Here is a 16,786-nt window from a genome sequence, read left to right on the forward strand (position 1 = left end):
TAAGGTAAGAAATAAAATGGTGTCATCTCTGCATTTATATGAATGTACGAGGGGCGATTGATAAGTTTGTGGCTTAAGGTAGGAGGAGTCACTTTTAGAAAACCTAGCACATTTATTTTTCCTACATATACACACTTAGTCCAGCGGTCGTGGAGCATACGGATCCCTTCTTTGTAGAAGTCGGCATCTTGGACCTCCAGAAGTGGTCCACAGCAGGGGTGATTGATACGTTCGTGGCCTAAGGTAGAAGGAAATGAGTTATTAACTTCAAACTTTCTGTATTTTCACTCAAAGAGTTGAACTGCATGTGCATGCAAAAAGAGCTGTAACTCATCTCCTTCTAACTTAGGCCACAAACTTATCAATCACCCCTGCTATGGACCACGTGGAGGTCCAAGGCACTCTTGTTATATGCACGTGCATATAATGTTCAACTCTGAGTGATAATGCAGGAAATTTGAAGTTAATAACTCATCTCCTACCTTAGGCCACAAACTTATCAATCACCCCTGCTATGGACCACTTCTACAAAGCAGGGATCTGTATGCTCCACGACGGCTGGACCAAGTGTGTACATGTAGGAGGGGACTATGTTGAAATAAATGTGCAAGGTTTTCTAAAATTGACTCCTTCTACCTTAGGCCATGAACTTATCAATCAGCCCTCGTAATGTACTGACTGTTTTTGAAAAAGATCAGATATTGGATTTCAGATTGGTTTATTATTGTCACATGTCCTACATGCTGTTCATACAGATCAATTCATTACACGGTAAAAACGAACAGAATGCAGAATAAAATGTACAGCTACAGAGAAAGTGCAGAGCAGCTAGCAATAAGGTGCAAGATCATAATGATGTAGATTGCGAGGTTAAGGTCCATTTTATTGTACAATAGTTTTATAACAGCAGAGTAAGAAGCTCTCTTTCAGCCTGGTGGTGTGTGATTTCAGGTTTTTGTATCTTCTGCCTGGTGGAGGAGAGCAGAAGAGGAACAGTCTGGGGTGGTGGGGTCTTTGATTATGCTAGCTACTATACTGAGACAGTGAGCAGCTGATTTTTTCCATTATGTGCTGAGCTGTGTCCTTTGGATCTGTAGACCAATATTTGTCAACTAGAAGTTATCTGATCATTTATCTCAATCTTATTTATGGGAACTTGCTGTATGCAAAATTTCTTCTACATTTATTACACAGTTGCAATGCATCAAAAAAAATTGTGAAAGTGCTCTTGAACATTACAAATGTTCTTCCTGATGGCTTTTTATCCTGACTGATGCTGGAATCAAACATTGCCTAGAGATGAGATGCTCTGACTTCACCTCTGGAAATGAACTGAGTTGCCTTAACAAAACAAACTGCGCAATAACAAATAGGTTATTGGTGATTAAGAGCCATTTGATTAAGTGATTGATGATCAAGGTCTAAGTATCTTCTAAAACACTCGCTATGATTGAGAACTGTTTCACTGAGCCATAATTAGTCAAACTATATTTGACTTGCTTTTGTGAACAGGACATTTTCCCACTGTCAGATAGATGCCAATTCTATATTCTACAAGAAGAGCTTGGCAAGAGGCAGCGCCGATTCTGGAGTGCAAGCCTTCAGCCAGAATGTTGTCTGGTCTCCTAGCCTTTGCTGATCTCACAGACAAAAAAGAATTGGCTGAAAACAATTTTCTGTGTTGTGAGGATTTCAGGAAGAAACAGTAGCTTAGTCACTTTTGGCTGCACACGGTTAAAGCTCAGAAATTTAGCACCTACAGTTGAAGTCAGAAGTTTACATACACCTTAGCCAAATACATTTAAACTCAGTTTTTCACAATTCCTGACATTTAATCCTAGAAAACATCCCCTGTCTTAGGTCAGTTAGGATCACTATTTTAAGAATGTGAAATGTCAGAATAATAGTAGAGAGAATGATTTATTTCAGCTTTTATTTCTTTTATCACTTTCCCAATAGGTCAGAAGTTTACATACACTTTTGTTAGTATTTGGTAGCATTGCCTTTAATTTGTTTAACTTGGGTCAAACGTTTTGGTTAGCCTTCCACAAGGCGCTCACAGTAAGTTGCTGGAATTTTGTTCCATTCCTCCAGATAGAACTGATGTAACTGAATCAGGTTTGTAGGCCTCCTTGCTCGCACATGCTTTTTCAGTTCTGCCCACAAATTTTGGCTAGGATTAAATGTCAGGAATTGTGAAAAACTGAGTTTAAATGTATTTGGTTATGGCGTATGTAAACTTCTGACTTCAACTGTACATTCCTGATTCTCCTATCTTCAATGATGTTCCTGGAAAAACAGCAGCAGACAGAGATTCCAGACATCCAGCATATATAGAAAACTGTACGAACACAAATAGAAGCAGGAGAATGCTCTCCACTCCTTGTCTGCTCTGGCATATAGTATCTCAGTGCCACTTTCTTGCACTAAAGCCATATTCCCACATACCTTTAATATCCAAAACATCTATTGATCTTTGTCTTAAATCTATTCAGAGACTGATTAGCTATTGTATCGAGGTGTTCACCTCTCATTGCATCCATGTATCTTTCTTTGGCATGCAAGATCTGCCCTCCACCATGAAAACTAACGCAAAATAGTCATTCAAAGCCTTGGCCATTTCATTTCCTCATTACCCAATATCAATTCCTCCTACTCATCCTCCAAGGGACCTACGTTCAATTTAGCCACCCTTTTCTGCTTTATATAATTATAAAAACTTGTACAGGTACTATCCATTTTTATATTGTGTTGGTTCATTTTCATAATCTACCTTCCCTTTCTTGCTTGCTTTGTGTTCTTTGTTGCGTTTTAAAGTTTTTCCAATCTTCCAGTTTCCCTCTACTCCTGGCGACTTTGTATGCACCTGCTTTAAGTTTGATGCCTTCCTTTATTTTCTTAGTTATCCATGACTGGCTCTCCCCACCCCTATTGTCCTTGCTTTTAGCTAAAATGTACCTTTGTTGAGCACCATGAAAAATCTCTTTGAAATTCTTCCACTGTTCCTCAACCATCCCACCATATAGACTCTGTTCCCAGTCTACCCTAACCAACTCCTCCCTCAACCCGTTGTATCCTTTGTTTAGGCATAATACACTGGTTTTAAGATCATACTATTGCACCCTCCATTTGTATAAGAAACTCAATCATGCTATGATCACCCTTTCCAAGAGGATCCCTAACTACAAAATCACTAATTTTACCTGTCTCATTGCACAGGACCAGATCCAAGATAGCACATTACTGAACCTACAAGGGAACATGCTGTTCAAGAAAGCCATCATGGATGCATTCTGTGAAGTCCTCCTCAAAACTGCCTTGACCAACTTGATTCACCCAATCTATGTGCAAGTTAAAGTCCCAAGTGATAACTGCGGTTCCATTCTACATGCCTCACCCAGAGAAACCAGGATCTCCCAGTGGCCACACATTTTAATTCTACGTTCCATTCCCATTCTGATATGTCTATCCACGGCCTCCTCTACCGTCAAGATGAAGCCACACTCGGGTTGGAGGAACAACACCTTATATTCCATCTGGGTAGCCTCCAACCTGATAGCATAAACACTGACTTCTCTAACTTCCGTTGATGCCCCACCTCCCCTTCATACCCCATCTCTTATTTTTTTCCTCTCTTTTTTCTCCCTCTGTTCCTCTCACTATAACTCCTTGCCCATCCTCTGGGGTCCCCTCCCCCTTACTTTCTCCCTAGGCCTCCTGTCCCATAATCCTCCCTTCTCCAGCCTCGTATCCCTTTTGCCAATCAACTTTCCAGCTGTTAGCTCCATCCCTCCCCCTCCTGTCTTCTCCTATCATTTTGGATCTCCCCCTCCCACTTTCAAATCTCTTACTATCTCTTCTTTCAGTTAGTCCTGACGAAGGGTCTCGGCCCGAAACGTTGACTGTACCTCTTCCTAGAGATGCTGCCTGGCCTGCTGCGTTCAGCAGCATTTTTTATGTGTGATGCCTCAGATACTTCTTGGGTTTATTGCCTGTGCTACTGTAATGTTATTATTTAGTGGCCTATAGATCACTCCACCAGTGATTTTTTTCCCCTTTACTATTCCTGATCTCTACCCAGATGGATTCAACATTCTGCTCCTTAGATCTCATATCGTCACTCACTATTGCCATGATCTCATCCTTAATTAAGAACCCTATTCCACCTCCCTTACTTTCCTGCCCATCTTTCCGTATTACCTGATATCCTTGGATATTTAATTCCTAGTGGTCTCCACCCTACAACCATGTTTCTGTAATGGCCACCAAACCATACCCCTTTTACTGATTTGTGCCACAAGTTCACTGACCTTGTTACGAAAACTACAGGCATTCAGATAAAGTGCCCTTAAATTCATTGTGCCTTTAAAATCTAGTAACCTTTGAGGGCAACTCTTCTCCCAATCCCATCTCAACCTACCTCCACTACCCCAAGAATTAATCTAGTACGTACGTACGCACGTGTATACACCCCCCCCACCCCCATATTTATACATGATTGGGTATATACATGCTTGGGTAAATACCAGACACATACACAGTATTCGAACTATGCCTGTAGTATAGATACTGAGGAGCAGAATGTGGGAAATGGCAAGGGAAGGAATGTCATTAACCTTGCTTCACCCAGTTATCTGAAGTCTCACTGTGCAATCTGTGCTAAGAATCATCTTACCATAAATGTAAGATACAGTAATATCTTAATACTGCAACACTAATCCAGTAACAAGCAGATGCCAAACCCCATTAAGGCAGGCAATCAGACCATGTAGTATAGGGAAGGAACGACGACTCAGACCATGAGAAGCCTGCGTCGGGCATTTTCATGCCTTACAGGGCGCAGATTGGAAGTCTGTGTGGGGCGACACTCCTCGCACAGACACGAGAGCAATGTGTGATTAAGTGCCCTGCTCAAGGACACAAACATGCTGCCACAGCTGAGGCTTGAACTAGCGACGTTCAGATCACTAGACGAACACCTTAACCACTTGGCCACATGCCCAACACAAAGTATTGGCCATGTAGTATAAAATTATACATTTTATTAATAAAAGATTTTTAAAAACATTGTACATAGAGAGGCAAGTCAGTTTTCAAATACAATACAGCTCCTGAGTTACCATCAGACCGAATAAAGTGCAATAGTACTATATGGCTCATAGAATGCTAAAGCCTCAAACCTGCCCATCACGGCAAGAAAAAAAATGCAACAATGCCTCAGGTTCATAGGAAACTTGAGACTAGCCATACAAATACCACAGCTTCAAGCTAAGCAAAATGAGCTAAACAAAAGTCTAAAGCAGTGGCTCACACAAAGACATACACAGACCTTTTTCTATACACTGAACCCTGGCACAAGCACATGTGAACAGCAAGCTTCTTCAAGGGAACCTGCCCTAAATGAATAGCACATATTATTCATGCATCACTTTACTGTTAACACATAAATATCACATAAAAAAGGAAAACAAAAAATACCTAGCCAATCATACATATGATTTTGGCTGTGAATTTGGATGGCAACCAAACCATTCAAAATGCACTCCTGTGAAAGCCCAAGTACCCAGCTGCTTGTCTCAAAGGCAGTCAAAAAATATTCCTTAACGCTAGAACAGAAGTAAACTTTGGGGAGGAAAGTGCTATGCTACTTTCCTTCCGACTGGAAGCAACAGGCACAATTCTCAGTTCCATCAGGCTACAATACGAATCAGAATCAGGTTTATTATCACCAGCATGTGATGTGAAATTTGTTAATGTGGTAGCAGTAGTTCAATGCAAATCATAATATAGCAGACAGAGAAAAAATAAATAAAACAATAATAATAAACAAGTAAATCAATTACCTAATAAGTTAAAAAATGTTCAAAAATAGAAATACTGCATATTAAAAAAATTGAGGTAGTGTCCAAAGCTTCAACGTCCATTTAGGAATTGGATGGCAGAGGGGAAGCTGTTCCTGAATTGCTGAGTCTGTGCCTTCAGGTTTCTGTACCTCCTGCTGATGGTAACAGTGAGAAAATGGCATGCCCTGGGTGCTGGAGGTCCATAATAATGGCTGTTGCCTTTCTGAGACACTGCTCCCTAAAGATGTCCTGGGTACGTTGTAGGCTGGTGCCCAAGATGGAGCTGACTAGACTTACAACCTTCTGCAGCTTCTTTCAGTCCTGTGTGGTAGCCCCTCCATACCAGTGATGGAACCTGTCAGAACGCTCTCCATGGTATAACTATCAAAATTTTTGAGTGTATTTGTTGACATGCCTATTCTCTTCAAATTCCTAATAAAGCATAGGCACTGTCTTGCCTTCTTTATAACTACATCAATATGTTGGGACCAGGTTAGACGCACAGATATCTGGCCACCCAGGAACTTGAAGCTGCTCGCTGTCTCCATTTCTGATCCCTCTATGAGGATTGGCATGTGTACTGTGTGTTACTTTTGCTGACCAGTCATCTTAATCTATTTGGGATAGGAATTTATTTTGGCAGTAAAATACAATGTATGACCTTACAGCACAATAAATTGGTGATAAGTTTTTGACGACTTGCAGTTTGCTCTCCTTGTGCTCTACCATCACTGCTCTGTCAATGAACTCGCTCTGCTGCAGTTACAAATAATCAAGTTGAGCTTATTGTCATGTGCACAGTACAATGAGGTATAGTACAATGAAAAACTTGCAGCAGCATCATAGGCATATACAGCTGGCATGACAAATTGAAAAATCTGTTTTTAAAGAGCAAGAACATTAAAGATTAGATTTTTGTCACATGTATATCAAGACATACAATGAAATGCATAGTTTGTTTCAATGGCCAACACAGTCCAAATATGTTCTGGGGTAGTTCACAGATGTTACCATGTTTCAGGCACCAACACAGCATGTCCACAACTTACTAACCCTTACTAACCTGTACATCTTTGGATGTGGCCCAGAGATCAAATACAGTATCAAAATCAGAAGGAGACAGCAGAAAAAGTTACTAATATTTTGTATTGCCTATCACTATAAAAGGATGCATGTGAAATCCCAGAAAGAGATTTACAAACTGTAAATTAGAAAGCATTCTTCTAGGGTGCAACACAACCTGGAATGGAAGTTGTCCTGTCCAAGACCGGAAGAAGCTGCAGAAGATCGTGAACACAGCCCAGCACATCACACAAACCAATCTTCCGTCCTTGGACTCACTTTACACCGCACGCTGTCGGAGCAGAGCTGTCAGGATAATCAAAGACATGGCCCACCCAGCCAACACACTTTTCGTCCCTCTTCCCTCCGGGAGAAGGCTCAGGAGCTTGAAGACTCGTACGGCCAGATTTGGGAACAGCTTCTTTCCAACTGTGATAAGACTGCTGAACGGATCCTAACCCAGATCTGGGCCGTACTCTCCAAATATCTGGACCTGCCTCTCGGTTTTTATGCACTACCTTACTATCCTTTTTCTTTTTTTTTTATATAATTTATAATTTAAATTTTTATTATATTTACTATCGATTTGTACTCCATGGAGCGCAAAGCGCAGAATCAAATATCGCTGTGATAATTGTACGCGCTAGTGTCAATTGTTTGGCGACAATAAAGTAATAAAGTAAAGTAACTGAAAAAGAGAAAATCACCAGGGACACAGTATTGAGCAAACTTTGAGCTGGGGACTGATAGGTGTACAGATCTGTAACAGACTCAGTCTTAGGATGTTGAAAGATGTGGTTGGTGAGAGTTTGATACATTGGTTTGAATTTACCAAAATTCTCCAGACTCAAGGAAGGATCCAAAAGTCTGATTTCACAATTTTTAGTATTCGGGGGCTGCACTGATAGGAAAGCTAACAAAATGCCTGTATTTTTGTGAGGAGTTGTCAGAGGCTGCATATCCTACAAAATGACTCACCTCCTTACACTTTGTCATGCTCCTGATTAAGTCTTTTGGATGGGAGAAAGGTGAAGAATATTTCCTGTTTGATTGAATGCAGTTACAGCAACACTCAGTACACTCAAGGCCATACAAAACAAGGCAGCTCATTTCATACAGTCTATAATATCCACAAGTTACTTGCTTTGCCACCAATTTCTGGTTCCCCCAGCTTAGAAATTACATCACTGTTCTTCTGTTATCACTACGTTTGATCCTGGAACTCCCTAACCAATGGCCCTGTGTGAGTGCATTTACTAGAAGAATCTAATAGTTCAATATGAAATCACCACCACCTCAAACACAAATGGGTTATGTAATGAACACTAGCCTGGCCTGCACTTCCTGCATTCAGAAAGGTGAATAAATGCACAACCTGGGTGTAGGAACATTTCTCCTTCCCTTCCCATTTGAAAAAGCCTTTGAATAGGTCTCTGACTCATGCCTTGAAAATAATCCCACATTAGGCCAATACAGAAATTAGAATGGAAAAAACCACCAACCTGTTCATTTCAGCTTAAACACTTACCATGTGCTCCATGCATATACTGATTTCACCATCACTGTAAAATGCTCCATAGAAGCCCACAATATATGGGGAGTTACATTCGTGTAGCACCTGGAGCTCTCTGATGATCTGATTGCGAATGGCAGGCTTTATTTCTAAATGAATCAGCTGGAGAATGAGAACAAGTTTCTGATGATTATCTGACTTACTAGTTTCTTTAAAAATTAGTTAAGTGCTCAGTATGATATTCTTCATTTTAATCATACCAGCTTCTATAGTGAACGTAGAATGCCTTGGGGTTTTCCTTAATCCTACTAACCAAGGCTTTCCTATGTCTCCTTTAGCTCTCGTAAGCCCATTCGTAAGCTCCTTCCTGGCTGCCTTGTAATGCTTTAGAGCCTCATCTGATCCTTGCTTCCCAACTTTAAGTATGCTTCTTTCTTCCTTTTGAGTAGATGTTCCACATCTCCTGTCAACTATGGTTCCTTCACCATACCATCCTATTCTGGCCTCAGAGGGACAAACCTACCCAGAATCCAATGCAAGCACTACCTAACCAACACCCACATTTCCACTGTGTATTTTCCCAAGTACATCTATTCCCAATATATGCTCCCATGTTCCTGTCACACCTAATACACACCTCACAAATTCTGCCATAACTCAACCTTTTGAATTAAGGTGCCAATCAATATTAGGGAAGTTCAAGTCACCCATGAAAACTCTGCACGTCCGTCTCTGTAGCTCTGAGGGTGGTGGGGGGGCATGCTCTCTAATGCAGTTCATCACCCTTGTTCCTAATATTTCTTGCATTAAAATAGACAAATTTCAACCCATCCAGCTTTTTCCACTGCCTATTCTTCCTTACAGTTTCTCTGCACGCTGCATCTACCTGTACACCAACTGCCCCATCTTCTGACCTGTCACGCTGGTTTCTATTCTCTTGCCAAACTAGCTTAAACCCTCCTAACAGCTCTGGCAAACTTGCCCATAAGGATAACCTGTCCTTTTTGTATCGATCATACTTTCCCAGAAGAGATCCTAATGATCCACAAATCTGAAACTCTGACCCGATTCCTCAGCCACACATTCATCTGCCATATCACCCTATTCTGATCCTCACTGGCACATGGCAAAGGCAGCAATCCAGATAATACCACCCTTCAGATCCTACTTCTCAGTTCCCTACCTAGCTCCCAACATTCTCTCATTCCTTTTCATACCTACATTGTTGGTTCTAATATGTACCACGACTTTTGCGGCTGCTCACCCTCCTCCTTTAGTATGCTGTGGACCTGATCCAAGACCCTGGCACCTGGGAGACAACATACCACCCACGTCTCACATCACTGGAATCTCCTGTCTGCTCCCCGAACTACTGAACCCCCTATTACCACTGCGCTCCTCTTCTACACCCCTGCCCTTCTGAGCCACGGAGCCAGACTTGGTGCCAGAGAGACCAAGTTGCTGCAACTTTCACTTGACAGGCCGTTACCCCAAAAGTATCCAAAATGGTATACTTGTTACTGAGGGGACCAGCCACAGGGTTACTGTGAATTACCTGCCCATTTCCTTTCCCTCTCCTGAGAGCCACCCAGCTACCCACCTCCTGCAGCTTAGGGGTAGACTCCTTCCCTGTAGCTCTTAGCCATCACCTCTTTCTTCCACATGAGGAAAGGTTATCCAGCTGCAGCTTCAGTTTCAGTTTCTTAACATGGTCTGTAAGGAGCTGCACCCAGAAGTAGTCATCGGGGAGAGTGGAGGTCTCCTGCATCTGGCACGAGGAGCACACCATTGACCTGGGATCCATTCTCACTATGCTATCTAAGCACTAACAGACAAAGACAGAGAAACCTCTCAGGAACCTCAACTCATTGAAGCTTCTACACCCAAAGCCTCTGGTCCCCACTCTAACAATAGCCACTCAGCTTAAACCCAAGTTCTTTTATTGGCCCTTGCCAAATGCCTATTAACCCAAATGATCTCAATTTCTGCAGAAAGCAGTGACAGGCAATTCCTGAACGTTTTTGTCAAGGTTTGGGATGTCAAATTATAGTTGCCATATGCTGCTAAAAGTAGCTTACCTTTCTTGCCATAATAAGACCTGAAGGCTTGTGACGTACTTTAGTGACAACACCTCCATTACCAGCACCCAGCTCACATATCTTATCAAAGTCATCATCTTTCAGTTCACCAACTTTGGCCTTCTGTGTAAGAAAGGCTTCAAGTCTATTTTTCTGCTGCTCATCAAGCTCAAGTTCCTCCAACTTCTTTGGTAAGGTTACTAGGTTAGCTCTAGAATATAAAACAGTATTTTGAATTAAAATAAGAATTCTGCAACATATTAAAATCTCACATAGCTACCATTCAAAATGTTTCAAAATTTTGCATCATCCACCCATCTGCTCTAGAAGTCTGGCATTATTTGGATATAACTTATAAAACAAGTGTTTTGTAGTGTTTACTATGGTCCAGAGCTCACTTAAGGATGAAAGAAAATTCATGCTGACTTTTCATCTTCACTGGAATTGTTCCTTCTACCTCCCAGTACCTTCCATCATAGGCACTGAGGTAAACGTGTTGTACAGCAGAGCGGCAACAGGTCAAAAACAAAGCCATATTTGATTGTTAAGGCACCTTGATAAAACAGTCACTTTTTTTCCAAAGATTGCTTAAACTCAATTATATTTACTTTAAGTTCTCATTTCTTGAAGATCCTATTTGCCAAGACTCATTCTGAATCTACTCTTAAAACCATAAGTCAAAGTGTTATCTCACCAGTACACATAAGACACAGGAAATAGCTCTCATTAAGGCATGCAAGTCAAACACTTCTATATTTATCTGCAAGCTTGTTTGCCAAAAAAGCTTGCTCACCTATTCTCTGCAGTAAACAAGTATTTCAAAATTACTTGTCTTTCCATTTATTTGATTTACTTGCCTTCTCATGTAATTTAGTTAGCTATAATAAAGATTAGCTTTAATGCTCCACTCCCAATACATCCTTGACATATCGATTACAGTTTTGCTACAAGTCCAAAATTTGTGCGGTCATTTGTTTGTTATTTGAAATCCATATTTTCTTTTTTAAAAACAGTAAATTTTGTTGGTCATGTTCTTTTAGAGTTGAATACTCATGTAAGAGCAATATTCAATTTTTTTACTTACACACACACACGTTTTGCACTTTCTTCCTTAAACAGTATTGGTAATTTATAACTATACAGCAAATAGTTAGCAATAATATGGAAGCATACTTCTGGGGAAGGATTTCTTTTGAAAAACAAATTTCTTCCTACGTGTATTAATCAAAGCTATCATCACATTCTGACTGTGGTAGAAGGGTTTTTAGACACGAGATGTTTTAGAGAGAGCTTAAAATTTAAAAAAAAATTAAACTTTAAAAAGTGGAAAATGAAAATGCAAGATTCATGTACTCACATCTGGGGAACACTTTAGATTTCAAAATATTATTTTAAATTATAGAAGTATGAAAAAAAGCTGGTCAATCTCTGGATCTCCATGTAGTTTTCTTGTGCACCTTACTAGTGAATATAATGATCTATTTTCAAATGTAATATATGAATGAATGATTTCTTGTTCTGACAAAGGGGTTTCTACACAAAATGCAAGCTTGCTTTTCACAGACACTGCCTGACTTGCCAGGAATTTCCAACATTGTTTTCTGAGATTGAGAAAATGCTTTAGTGTTGGTTCTCAAATAAATAGAAATTTATTCACAATAGAGCCTCTAAATTGCACTCACTTAGAACTTTTAAAAAAATGTTCAAACTCAGCAATATCTATGGGTTGACAGTTTACTCACTGCCTCTTTACACTGGAGGGGGAGTTAAATCCATATTTGAGCAAACTTAACAATCTAGAGTGTGTAGGGGTCAAAAATCAAACACAGAAGGAATTTGATACCAATCAGCAAAAACATTTAGGCCAAATAGCAGTACTAGACAAATTTACTTTTATACAAATTAATTTTTTTTTGTTTTAAGGATAATTTAGACACCCTCATCTACACCAACTCTTCTAAAGGAGTTGGCATTTACTATGGTACCATAATCCTAGATGATCTATCATTAAGAACGCAGTAACTTAAGAATGTGCACCTAAAACTAAAAAAAAACATTGAGCCAGGTCAACTTAGAATCATGAAAGTGAAAGCACACTTAAAAAAGCTGTGGGCTGTTAATTAGCAGAATGAATACAAGGAAATCAACCGATGTGCTGTATTTATACTTTAAGGTCTTAATAAAGTTTGATACAATAAAAAACAAATTTACAGTGCATGGGATTGGAGAAAAATACAACTGAATAGGAATAAATAGTTGGGGAGGGGCATTATGAATACAGAGTCACAGAGAGGGGAATGAATATCAACAGCCACAGAGAAGAGGGCGAATTCCCAGTGCCATAGTGATTGGATAGAAAATTGACTGTGCAGCATATAATCCTGAGCAGTGAAAAAATATTTATTGGACTAGTAAATGCTGGAGTACTCCAGGGGTCAGTATATGGATCAGCTTTAAAAAAAAACACGACTTGGACAAAAGAAGGGAACTATTTGAAATTCTCCAGAGGATACAAACTTTGGATATTAATAAGCGTCCAGGAGATAGAGACATGGCTGGTGGTATAGGTGAAAAATCATGTTTATTACAGAGAAATGTAAAGTATTGTCTTCTGATAGTAAGAATAAAGAGATAATTTAAACTAGATGGCATAATTCTAAATAGCCAGAAGAGCACATAATTTAAGAATGTGTGCATTATTCACTGTAAGTGGATTAGCAGGTTGAGAAAGCAGTTTAAACAGAAAGCAGACATGAGCCTGGGATTAAAAGCAGTAGAACAAAGAAACCATGATTAATTATTAAATAGAGGTTTGGCTACAATTAGCATACCCACATTTAGGTATTGCATGCAAACAAGAGGAATTCTGCAGATGCTGGAAATTCAAGCAACACACAAAGTTGCTGGTGAATGCAGCAGGCCAGGCAGCATCTCTAGGAAGAGGTACAGTTGGCGTTTTGGGCCGAGACCCTCCGTCAGGACTAACTGAAGGAAGAGCTAGTAAGAGATTTGAAAGTGGCAGGGGGAGGGGGAGATCCAAAATGATAGGAGAAGACAGGAGGGGGAGGGATGGAGCCAAGAGCTGGACAGGTGATTGGCAAAGGGGATATGAAAGGAAAATGGGACAGGAGGCCCAGGGAGAAGGAAAAGGGGGAGGGGGGGGAACCCAGAGGATGGGCAAGGGGTATAGTGAGAGGGACAGAGGGAGAAAAAGGAGAGAGAGAAAAAGAATGTGTGTATATAAATAAATAACGGATGGGGTACGAGGGGGAGGTGGGGCATTAGCGGAAGTTAGAGAAGTCAATGTACATGCCATCAGGTTGGAGGCTACCCAGACGGAATATAAGGTGTAGTTCCTCCAACCTGAGTGTGGCTTCATCTTTACAGTAGAGGAGGCCGTGGATAGACATATCAGAATGGGAATGGGATGTGGAATTAAAATGTGTGGCCACTGGGAGATCCTGCTTTCTCTGGCAGACAGAGAAACCTCGTACCCCATCCGTTATTTATTTATATACACACATTCTTTCTCTCTCTCCTTTTTCTCCCTCTGACTATACCCCTTGCCCATCCTCTTGGGTTTCCCCCCCCCCTCCTTTTCCTTCTCCCTGGGCCTCCTGTCCCATGATCCTCTCATATCCCTTTTGCCAATCACCTGTCCAGCTCTTGGCTCCATCCCTCCCCCTCCTGTCTTCTCCTATCATTTTGGACCTCCCCCTCCCTCTCCCACTTTCAAATCTCTTACTAGCTCTTCCTTCAGTTAGTCCTGACAAAGGGTCTCGGCCCGAAACGTCGACTGTACCTCTTCGAGATGCTGCCTGGCCTGCTGCGTTCACCAGCAACTTTGATGTGTGTTGTTTAGGTTTTACAGTTTGCAAAGATTTAAAGGCTTTAAAGTGCAGAAGGGATTTACCCAAAAATGCCAGGTTTCAGAATTATGGATTCGTGTGGAACTGGGGAGGGTGCAAGAGGATCAGAAAGGGGCATTTAAAATCATGAAAAATGTATACAGATGAAAATTGCTCCCATTGAAAGATGTCAACAAAAAAGGAACATAGAATGAAGGAATGCAAAAAGGATAAAGAATTCTCATTCCCTACCCATCCCACCTCCATGGGAAACCTTCAGCCCAAGCATTGGGTGATCCCTACCCACCCCACCTCCATGGGAAACCTTCAGCCCAAGCATTGGGTGATCCCTACCCACCCCACCTCCATGGGAAACCTTCAGCCCAAGCATTGGGTGATGCCAGAAAGAACTTACCGCATCATAGCCAATTATTTGACATTTGACAGACAAGTTATTGCCAATTGTTATTTTAACTCAGAATGAGTAGAGTCCCAAGCAGAACTCACTAAAAGCTGGTGATCATCACAATAACAACGGATGAACTGAAAATTTTCATTATAACCTTTTCCCTTTGCACATCAACAAATATAAGCAGCTTGAAGGGTATTAGAGCAACTGGTTCAGACTCTCCTTTCCCTTTTCCCCAGGTTAGCATTTTTTCAAAATTATATAACTCATCTTTTATCACATTCTCTGAAATCTCATCTTATTCGTGAAATCACTTCCTATTCTGTTGATCCTATCCCAATAAACTCAATTTCCCACATTGTTACTGTTGAGTGCTGTCATTTAAATATTCTTAATAGTACTTCACATCTTTCCTTTAGCTCTCAACAATACACTATTCTTTAGTAAATGCTATATTTAACATTCCTTTCTTCTCTAGTCTTTAAATTTACTGTGATTTGCATTATCTATACTTATTCTATCCAGAATTCCTGTTAACTTTCCATCCCTGCTGTGTAAATGAAAATGGCTCTTTTCCAAAGTTGCCAATTATAAATCTAACCCTCATCTTTTTTGCAGCTGTTAGCAACCCTGGACGTGACTGACTCCACCACTTTCCCCCAATACTTCTCCAATATCAGAGAGGGCTCCTAATCAATGTACAGCTGCTGTCTTGCCTTCTTTACAACTACGGGGGAGCAGGAGAGGACCAGGCCGGGGGGGGGGGGGGGGAAGAGGGGAGAGGGGGGACAGAAGAGGGCCGGGCGAGGTGGATTTGATGTAATAGGAGGTGGAAAGAGGTAAAATGTCCAAGTGGGAAGAAGGGGAAAAGGGGGTGGGAGAGAGAGAAACTTGTTCACTGGTAATCTGTCTGGGTTTTCATGCCAGGGTGAAGACACCCAGACAGATTACAAGGTGCTGCTCCTCCACCCAGAGGGTGGCCTCATCTTGGCACAAGAGGCAGCCATGAACAAATGGGAAGATCCGCAGGTGGCAGATGGAGCAGAGGGGCTCAACCAAGTGGTGCCCCAATTTCTGATGAGTCCTGAGGCAGCAGCAAGAGCCTATTATCACAATAGATGACCCCAGAAGATTCACAGGAGAAGCAGAGGGAGCATTCCCTGCAGAAAGCCAGGGTGGGGGGATGGGGAGGGAGAGGTAGAGGTAAAGATATGTTTAGTGGTAGGATCCCTCTGGAGATGGCGGAAGTTGCGGAAGTTGATGGGGTGGTAAGGACAAGAGGGATTCTATCACTATTAAAGGAGGAGGAAGATGGGGTGGACATATGGGAAATGGAGGAGTTGGAGTTAAGGACAGCAGTAAAGTGGAAGGAGGGAAACCCCACACTTTAGAGGAGGAGGAAATCTCCAATGCTCTGGAATGGAAAGTCATGTCCTGGGAACAGATGCAGCTGAGGCGAAGAAACTGAGAAAAGGGAACAGGATTTTTAAAAAAAAACAGGAGATAGGATGGGAAAAGGTATAGTTGAGATAACTGTGGGAATCAGTGGATTTATAAAGGACCCAGTTTCTCTCCACAGATGAAGTCAGAGAGATCAAGAGAGGGGAGGGAGGTGTCTGAGATGGACCAAGTGAGTTTAAGGGCAGGGTGGAAGTTAGAGACAAAGGTGATAAAGTTAATGAGCTCAGCCTGGGTGCACAAAACAATGCCAATGAAGTCATCAGTGTAGCGGAGGAAGAGCAAGGGGGTATAACTGGGGAAGGCTTTGAACATGGATTGTTCTACATAGGCAACAAAAAGGCAGGCATATCTGGTGCCCTTGCGAGTGCTCATGGCTACCCCTTGAGTTTGGAGAAAGTGGGAGGAGCTGAAGAAAAAAAATTGTTGCAGTGAGGACCAGTTTTGCCAGACAGAGGAGGGATGTGGTGGAGGAGAATTGGTTGGTTCTTTTGTCAAGAAAGAAGTGGAGAGCTTTGAGGCCTTCTTGTTGGGGATATCTCTTCTAGCTAGCCCCCTTCCCTTTCCCCAACCTT

General features: G+C 41.4%; 1 protein-coding gene across 1 annotated transcript in view; it reads right to left on the minus strand.

Moving 5' to 3' along the window:
- map2k2a (mitogen-activated protein kinase kinase 2a) overlaps positions 1-16,786 on the minus strand; it is a 95,029-nt gene that overhangs the window by 63,624 nt on the left and 14,619 nt on the right. The window contains exons 2-3 of the mRNA XM_072244032.1: positions 10,497-10,707; positions 8,434-8,580 (exon numbers count right to left, since the gene is read on the minus strand). Of these exons, the coding sequence (XP_072100133.1) occupies positions 8,434-8,580; positions 10,497-10,707 (358 nt within the window). The remainder of the gene's footprint in view (positions 1-8,433; positions 8,581-10,496; positions 10,708-16,786) is intronic.

The sequence above is a fragment of the Mobula birostris genome, chromosome 26, assembly GCF_030028105.1.
Source record: "Mobula birostris isolate sMobBir1 chromosome 26, sMobBir1.hap1, whole genome shotgun sequence".
NCBI lineage: Eukaryota > Metazoa > Chordata > Chondrichthyes > Myliobatiformes > Myliobatidae > Mobula > Mobula birostris.